Source organism: Arvicanthis niloticus, chromosome 30 (genome assembly GCF_011762505.2).
Source record: "Arvicanthis niloticus isolate mArvNil1 chromosome 30, mArvNil1.pat.X, whole genome shotgun sequence".
Lineage (NCBI taxonomy): Eukaryota > Metazoa > Chordata > Mammalia > Rodentia > Muridae > Arvicanthis > Arvicanthis niloticus.
This window is the reverse complement of record NC_133438.1, coordinates 5,236,090-5,245,846: the sequence shown is the minus strand read 5'-3', so window position 1 is coordinate 5,245,846 and position 9,757 is coordinate 5,236,090. Positions and strand designations below refer to the sequence as shown.

The 9,757-nt window shown below is 48.1% G+C and overlaps 1 protein-coding gene across 1 annotated transcript; it reads right to left on the bottom strand.

Annotated features, from left to right (window-relative positions):
* Window positions 1–1,801: 1,801 nt before the first annotated feature.
* C30H19orf85 (chromosome 30 C19orf85 homolog) lies at window positions 1,802–8,093 on the bottom strand. The gene is made up of 2 exons (XM_076927442.1): window positions 7,921–8,093; window positions 1,802–2,429 (listed from the first exon to the last, which is right to left on the bottom strand). Exons 1-2 carry the CDS (start codon window positions 8,091–8,093, stop codon window positions 1,916–1,918), a joined length of 687 nt encoding a protein of 228 aa, XP_076783557.1. The 3' UTR covers window positions 1,802–1,915.
* Window positions 8,094–9,757: the final 1,664 nt, after the last annotated feature.

Genomic DNA, 9,757 nt, shown 5'->3' with positions numbered 1-9,757 from the left:
GGTATGTAAATTAAGATGAATGCTTTATTTCTGGAATTTTCCGTGTGGTATTTGAAGACCAAGATTGATTGTCTGAACTAAAACTACAGAGACCTCGGATTACACGGGGGGAAGGAGGGGGCGGGGGAGGGGCAATCACTGGATTTTCTGGGACATCTCAGATTCCAAATCCCATGAATTTCATCCTTTATAATCTCTTATCTCTTTCTGGAGAGAGACAGAGAGACAGGTCGATCCATCTATCTGTGTCTACCCATGATATCCTTGTAGGAAGATCAGTCAGCTGACTGAAGAATCCTACTCATTATCCTCCATCCCGACCCCGGGGAACCAGCACGGATCTTATCTCAAGCCCCTTAGGACTGGGTCTGCAGGTCAGATCCTGCTGGCCTTGAGAACCAAAGACCACTATGGATTTCATGGATGTGTGACACCCTCAGAGAAGGTGTTCTCATTGGAGCAGCCCCTCCCCCACCTCCATATCACTGTATCTTGGGGCCCCCCGGGGTCCCTCTTGAGCTGGCATTTTCTCATTTGCTTGTTTGTGGACCTTCCTACCCAGATCTTCCAGGCATAATCTTGCTGGCTGCTACGTTCCCAGGCCCTACACATAAGTGCACACAACTCTCCATACCATCGTGGGGGCTCAGGACAGGAAAAGGGAGACTGGTATCTGAGTATGAATCAGCTCTCAAACCACAAAACCAGCACCCAGCCGGAGCGATTTAGAGACACTGGAGCCCCCTTGTGGAGCATTCTCGAACCACAAGCTTGTGCGTTCAGGTCCTGCCTGGCTTGTTAAAACAGCAGCTGGGCCTGGACTGGCAAGAATATGCTGTCCCAGCCACGGTGTGGCCACCGCTCGTCTGCTTTGAGCCTGAGCCTTGCCTTCCAACCTTCCAGAGATCTGAGACCTGGAGCCCAACCCCTGCAGCTCCTTACTGCGGAATCCCAGGCCTCCCTCTGGGCCTGAGAGCAGGAGAAGGACTCCCACCCCACCCAACTCCATCTCCTAAACCCAAGGATCTGTGCCCGGGACAAAGAGACGCAAGTACACACAGGAAAGTGGGACCTGCCCTGGTCAGGACAGACAGACTAGAGCATGTTGGGAATCCGTCAGTGACGGGAGGGAGGCGTAATATCACAGGCCTGCAATCCCAGCACTGTCTAAAAAGAAAAAAAAAAATCCACAACAAAAACTAGGTTTAAATTTTCCCCAACTCATGATAGGCCTCACCTCTTATACACGTAGAACTCTCCAGCTACACTGACCTCCCTTAGTGGCCTCAGAGTCCCACCTCAGGGCCTTGTCCTGCCCCAGGATTCTGTGCCTCCCTACAGCCCGATTCTGCTTAGGCCCTCCCTGACCATGCAATATCTGGTAGTCTTTTCGGTCCTAACGCTCATTCCAGTCAAAAACTGGAAATTCGTCTTGCTGTCTGAAGCTTTCTGCAGGTTCTTGTGCATTACGTACCCACAGAGACAGGGATCTTGTCTGCTTTGTCTGCAGAGTCTTAACACCAAGGCCTGGGCCTAACGCATAGCAATGTTCTGTGGAATTGGGAAACTGTTGAGACAGAGCAGACACCAGGCAGAGATCAGGTGCGTGCGTGCGTGCGTGCGTGCGTGCGTGCGTGTGTGTGTGTGTGCTCCATCCTGTTCCTACATGATATGCAGGAGATATGCAGGGGTTAGTCAAAGTGGACAGAGATGGCCCTGGGTCTGGGAGCAGAGCTCTGGACTGGTACACAGTAGGAGCCTGGGCTTGGTTTATTTTTCCAGGGTTTATTTTTCATGTTTATGGGGTTCCGGGCATGGAATCCTGGCTTCTTGCATGTTAGCCAGGCACTCTACCAACTGAGCAATATTCTTCATCTGTCAGGAGTGGGGAGGTTGGCTGAGTTGTGAATGGGTTTCAAAGGGTTCCCCAGCTGTCCAGGATTCCCTGAGGATCACAGGCATCAGGAGCCTCCCAACTGTCTACCCCACCCCAGTGTAGAGCTGCAGGCTCCACGCATCCCCCTTGGGCATTCTGGGGAGGGAGCAGAAGACTGGAGAACCTTGGAGCCCGCATTGGGGTTGGCTGTCCCTGGTCTCCTGGGCCCAGAGCACGAGAGATGGAATTGGATGCCACCTGGGGGTTACCAGCAGTGAGAGTCTGGCAGAAGCTGTCAGGAGTCACCAAGGGACACATAGGAGTGAGCAGAATGTCATCAAAGAGGTCAAGCGTTGAGGTGTCTAGGGCAGCTGGGCTCAGGCTGGGGCTGCTGTGGGGCACTTCCATGGGGGCCTCAGCACATGCCACTCCCAGGAAGGGGGATGGAGGCGGCGGAGGTGGCCTTTGGAGTGGTGGTCTCTGGGCAGGCGCTTTTTGAGAGAGGATGGTCAGGGCCAGGTGCTGGGTAGCGGCTTCGATCTTGGCAAACTCCCTGGAGAGGGAGGGGGAGGAGCGAAGGAGATAGGGAGGGAGGGAAGGAGAGAGGAGAGATTCAGTCGGACGCCTACAAAGACCCCTCTTCTGAGAACCGCGCTCCTGGGCCCCCCTTTCCCCGCCCTGCGCTTCACCCGGAGAGTCACAGAGACGTCTCTTCTTTTCAAGCCCGCTCGCCTCGCTCATTTCCTGGCCCCAGCCTTCGTTTTCATGACTCTGACAGGTCATTAAGTCTTCTAGGGAAGTTCTGGTTGCTGTAGGGCTGTGCACCACACACGGAAGTTCCTTTAGCCCAATCCTGGGCACATCTTGACAGTGAAGATTTACCATAACCCTATTCCAATATATGAAAGTGAAATGTCTCAGGGAAAGAGCGCCTTTCCTATCAATAATCGCAAAGGGGGGCGGTGGGCCAGCGCCGCCGTATTGATAATAAGCAAGTCTCTTGTCAGAAGCTCCAACACTGTCCTGGCACTTCCACCCCTTTAGCAGTCACGTGGGTGGGTTTCATAAACAGCTGGGGCTGAGTTGTGTTTTCCCAAATTCTTTTATTCCTGAAAGTTAATGTTTGTTATTATCTTAAATAATTTTTTTCATTTATTTATTTTTGTGTGTGTATGCTTTCTCTACCTCCCCCGCTCTCCACGCCACACGTGAAGGTCGGAGGACAGCTTTATGTGAGTTTCTGGGGTTTTTGTTTTGTTTTGTTTTGTTTTATATGTCTCTGTATTTGTGTGAATGTATCTGGGTGCCTGTGGAGGCCAGGACAGTTGTGAGCCACCCAGCTTGTGTGCTGAGAACTGCACTCTGGCTCTCTGGAAGAGCAGCAAGTTATTTTTAATTACCGAGCCGTCTCTTCAGCCCTGTTCCTGGTATTTTACTCAGTAAGTCAGGCTTAGTTGCGAGTACCTTTACCTGCTGTCTAGCTGTCCCATATATGTATATATGTATATATGTATATATGTATATATGTATATATGTATATATGTATATATGTATATATGTATATATGTATATATGTATATATGTATATATGTATATATGTATATATGTATATATGTATATATGTATATATGTATATATGTATATATGTATATATGTATATATGTATATATGTATATATGTATATATGTATATATGTATATATGTATATATGTATATATGTATATATGTATATATGTATATATGTATATATGTATATATGTATATATGTATATATGTATATATGTATATATGTATATATGTATATATGTATATATGTATATATGTATATATGTATATATGTATATATGTATATATGTATATATGTATATATGTATATATGTATATATGTATATATGTATATATGTATATATGTATATATGTATATACGTATGTATATATGTATATACGTATGTATATATGTATATACGTATGTATATATGTATATACGTATATACGTATATACGTGTATATGTATATATACGTGTATATGTATATATACGTGTATATGTATATATACGTGTATATGTGTATATGTGTATATGTGTATATGTGTATATGTGTATATGTGTATATGTGTATATATGTATATATGTATATATGTGTATATGTGTATATGTGTATATATGTATATATGTGTATATGTGTATATGTGTATATATGTATATATGTATATATATGTATATGTGTATATGTGTATATATGTATATATGTGTATATATGTGTATATATGTATATATGATGTGTATATGTGTATATATGTATATACATATATTTCTGTGGGAGTAAGTATGGGTGGAGACCAGGAAAAGGCACATGGTAGGAGGAAAGGCGCTCCAAGGAGGGCGATGAGGAGGGTAACAGAACGCCTGTGACACAGAGGAGCAAGAGGATGACTGGGCGGAAGGGGAGAGAGGAACAAGGTGGGTGGCATCAACCCAAACTAAGTGTGTATTAGACCGGGAATTTCTGGACCTGCCAGCGGTTAAATAATGACGCAGAGACTTATTAATATCTATAAGAATTTAGGCCTTTAGCGTGGGCTACGTCCTAGCTAGCTCATCTAATTTAATCTTAGTCCACGACCGACTGGCGTGGCTAGTTCTTTACCTCTCTCAGTCCTCCGACTACCTGCTGGCAAATCTCTTGTCTCTGATTCTTCTTCCAGAGACTCTCTCTCTGCCTGGAGTTCCGCCCTCCCTCTCTGCTTCAGCTATTGGCCGTCAGCACTTTATTAAGCTAATCAACAGACCAGGGAGGAAGTACAAAATACTGAGGCAGGTGATGATTCAGAAGAATAACTGTACCAAAATCCAGCCAGTACTCAGCTATCTGATGGTACATCAATCAACCTCAAACTGCACACAGTGCACCCCAATTGTGTATGAAAATGCCATAGGTGGGCTGGAGAGATGGCTCAGTGGTCAACAGCACAGACTGCTCTTGCAGAGGGCCGGGAGCGCACATGGAGGTTTGTTTACAAGCCTCTGTAGCTCCAGTGCCAAAAGAACTGACGCCCTCTTCTGGTCTCTGAGGGCACTGCATCCATGTGGTGCACGAACATAAAATAACAAAAAACACATAAAATAAACAAATCTTTAAAAAAGATAAGAAAATCCCATAAGGAAACCAGATACTATGTATTCTAATTTTTAAAATAAAAAATTAAAAGCGGGGAAAAGCCACGCGTGTGATTAAGTCTACACACACCCAACTGTGGAGCGCTGCAGAATTTGAGGCTAGCTTTACATCGGTTTATAGCTTTACTTCGGTTTATAGCCGTTCGTGGTGGGTGCAGCAGCCCATGCCGGTAGTTGCAGCATTTGAAAGACGGAGGCAGAGGGATCATTAGTTCAATGCCGTCCTTGGCCACATACTGAATTTGAAGACAGCCTGGACTATATGAGATCCCATGTCAATAAAGACTTCGGAGACAGAACAGGAACGAGAGGGACGGAGGGAGAGGGAGGGAGAGAAAGGAAGGGAGGCTGCTTTTGAGACCAATCTGGCTGACATAGTGAGTACCAGAACATAGAAATACGGACACACACACACACACACACACACGTCCCTGAGTCAGATCCCCAGTAGTGAATACACTGGGTGTGATGCTGCACACCTGAATCCTAGCATTTGGTCGGTGTAGACAGGAGGAACAGAAGTGTACTTACTGTGAACGAGTTCTAACTCCTTATGAATTAAAAGTCAAGTGTAGCAAATGGTACATTTAAATGTCATGCACTTGTGACTGCCATTACTACCATCATCTTCATGGAAGCCACCATCACCACCACCATCACCACCACCACCACCACCATCACCACCACCACCACCACCACCATCACCACCACCACCACCATCACCATCACCACCACCACCACCACCACCATCACCACCATCACCACCACCACCACCAACACCACCATCACCATCACCACCACCACCATCACCACCACCACCACCACCACCACCACCACCACCACCACCACCATCACCACCACCACCACCACCATCACCATCACCACCACCACCATCACCACCACCACCACCATCACCACCACCATCACCACCACCACCACCACCACCATCACCATCACCACCACCATCACCACCATCACCACCACCACCACCACCATCACCACCACCACCACCACCACCATCACCACCACCACCACCATCACCACCACCACCACCATCACCATCACCACCATCACCACCATCACCACCACCACCATCACCACTAACACCGTCACCATCACCACCACCACCATCACCATCACCACCACCATCATGATTATCACCACAGCACCAATATATCACCTCCATCACCACCTTGGTTTTAAGAAAAATAAGTTCAGTGAATTCAGTGGTACTTAGGGTATTCCAAAACATTTTGTTTTTGGGCTCCTGATCATCGTGCCTCCACGGGCTGGGTGCCGTGATTCCAGGCTGTACTGCCATGCTTGCATTCATAATACAATGAAGATGAAACCTGAACTTCATTCACGCTAAGCAAGCATGGTCCAAGGTTGGTGCAAAATAGTTTCTGCTTAGTATTATTTCAACTTGAGGTTTGATATGGGAACCCATTGTTAATAAATGTTGAGGGGTTAAAACATCACTTCAGCCCAGGTGTCTCACTCTATGTTACTTTGTTAATTTATTATTTATAGTTTTTGTACTATGGAAATGGCAATGAACAAACAGTAAGCATAAGTGGTTTGTTTTTGGTTTTCTTTTGTCTTTTTTTGAGACAGGGTTTCTCTGTGTAGTCCAGGCTGTCCTGAAACTCACTCTGTAGACCAGGCTGGCTTCAAACTCAGGGAGATCTGCCTGCCTCTGCCTCCCAAGTGCTGGGTTTAACTGACTGGCTTGAGTGATTTTTTTTTTTTTATTCAAGTACAAAAACATAAAGCAGAAGAGACAACTTGCAACACCAGTAACGTCTTTGGCCCAGGCACTGCTAAGAAAGGAAGAGAGCCATAGTGACTCAGGACATTGGATTTGCAAGGTGTGGTTGCGAGAAGCTTTGATCCCGGCTCTTGGGAGGGAGGCAGACACATGTCTGAGTTTGAGGCCAGCCTGGTCTACATAGTGAGTTCCAGGACAGCCAGAGCTATCCAGAGAAACCCTGGTGAACGTGGCTGCTGAGGTAAAACCTCACAGCCCAACTCATTCCACTTTGGAAACTCAGATGTCTGATGAGCCTGGTTATAATGGTTTCAAATACATAGTTCAAAACTGTAGTTCCTTCCCTACCAGTCTGCAACACACACTTATCTTCCCGCCATCCACCAGCCCCCCCCTCCCCCCCCCCCCCCCCCCCCCGCACCTACCCTCTCACCGTGTAGCCAAGAATGGCCTTGATCTGCCTATAGTCCAGTCTGGGATGGAACTAGCAGCAATCCTCCTGCCTTGGCCTCTCGAGTGTTGGGGTTATAGGCCTGTGCCACCACATCTGACCAGTATTCACTATCTTGTACAACCCACGCCTCTAATTAGCTCCAGGACTTTTCATCCTCTCTGAAGGGGATCTCTTTCCTGTTACCCGCAGCCTCTCTGCCACTTCCTGCCTGGCAGCTTTGTTGGGCTTCTCTACAGGTTCAGGCTGAACAGCTGAAAACCACCACGTTGTCTTAAATCTTCTTTAGAAGGCACATCCATGTGGTGGTGTCATACCTTCTTATTTATTTATTTATTTATTTATTTATTTATTTATTTTTTGAGCCAGAATCTTGTTCCTTAGCCTCTCACATGCTAAACTGGTCGCAAACTCTGCAGCAGTCCTGCCTCGACCTCCCGGAGTGTTCAGATTGACATTCCTGTGCCACAATGCCCCATACCTGGCTTTGTGAAGGTTGGAGATTTCATTGGCTTTGCTGAGTGATGGGTGCTGACTCTAGCGCACAGAAGGCGCACAGTAACGCTAAAGGTGCTAAACCCAGCCTCAGGGCCTCCAGTGTCCACCCTGTGCCTCTCCCCCCCCCCCCCCCCAGCACCCCTCTCACCTGCAGATCTGGTTGTGTAGAAACCTCCGGTGGTTGGGCCTGCGCTTGGAGGGCCGGGTACGCCTGGGTTGCAGGGCCCGCAGCATATGGGCCGAAGCCCCCCTCACAAAGGCACATAGCTCTCGGGGTCCAGGCTCAGAGACCCCAGGGGCTGCAGGGGATCCAGGGTGCATGGCCGGTTGCTCAGGAGTCACAATGCAAATCAGAAATCACCCCTCAAATCGGAGATGGGACAGGAGCATATGAACTCAAGGTCTGGCAATACAAATGAGAAGCCACCCTGGTAATTAAGGTGAGCCCTCACGCTGTGCGTCCCACTGCAGACGCTGGACTCGGATGACTGCAGGTGAAGGGCTAATATAGGAAGGCAAGGGGCAGGGAAGGGAGGGGCGCGCTCCGCACATCTCTTACATGCCCAATTAACACATAGTTGGGCCTGGGATATAAAGCAGGGGCGCGTGGGTGCTGAGGCAGAGAAAGGCTCTTGGAGATAGCCAATTAAGGGGACAAAAGCCTCTTTAGCAAGGCCAGGCTAGGCACAGAGTCAACCGCAGCGATTAATGTTGAGAGCCTTTAAAAAGGAGACGCGGGGAGGGGGATCGCTGGTGGCTGGATGACGGATCCTCTCTGAGAGGGGTGCCAGCACCTCCAGGGGTGGGTCAAGCACCCCACATGGGCCCATCACCCTCAGCCTACCCCACCCCAAGGCCTATTTCTTTGTGCCGTGACCAGAATCATTAAGGAGAAACTGAGGCCTCTGGTCTCTGGGAGTCTCAGGGTCTCTGCTTCTGAGTCCTGAGAATCATGCATCGGACCAGGAACCAGGTTTGAATTCCCAGGGTTGGGGAGAAAAAAACAGCACCAGGGTTCTCCCCCAAGGAACTCTGGGTTGTTTAAAGAATTATTTATATGTGTGTATATCTGTGTGAGGGTATGGGCATGTGTGCCATTTTGGGTGGAGGGTACTGGCCCTGCTGTGAGCCAAACCTGGCTTGGCTCCTGCTGTTGAGAGACAGAACCAGCCTCTGTGACAAGCGTCTGTACTGGGGATAGTCAGTCTCCATCACCCTGGTGCCTGTAGTTCCTTGGAATACTTCCTGAATTAGGTCTCTCTGTCTCTCCCACCTATAAAAAGTTCCTGGTTCTCACTAGCTTCATGGATGTCAGTCTCCTTCATCCTTACACCGTCCCTGCCCGTGCACCCACTCCGTCCTTCCCAGCTGTCTGTACCTCCCTCTCTAGTGTCTAATTCTGTTTTCCACCATGTTGGTCTTTTTTTGGGCCCTTCTCAGGGTCTCTTAGACTCCTTGTGTCTCTCAGGCTTTATTTTACTTCATTTTGAGACAGGGTCTTGTGTGATTCCTACGTTGTCAAGGCTAGCCTTCAACTTAAGACGTGTCAGGTTCCAAAGACACGTAGGGCAGGTCTCCCTCAGTCTCCATGGCTCCTCTCACCCCGCCCCCACTATCCTAAACCTCTCCAGCCCAGGGCCTGGCCTTCAGCTCCCTTTGCCCGGGTTCTTTTTCCTATATAACTTCGACATTTTGCCACTCCCTTGGTCCACAAGCTCTCTTTTGGTTCCCATGGGCTCTCCCTGTTCTTTCGCGCCTTCCTTCTTTTCCTCCTGACCCCCATGGTCTGGTTTAGTCTGGACCCTTCCAGATGCCTCTGGATGTGCTCTCCTGGATATCTACCATGAAATCTTCTCCTCAACCATATCAAGGAAGTCAGGTCCTCATTTTCACTCAGCATGTGGCTGGGAATGGCCCTGAACTTTCTGGTCCTCCTGTGTCCACTTTCCCAGTGCTGGGAGTACACTGTCACACTGGGTTCTCTG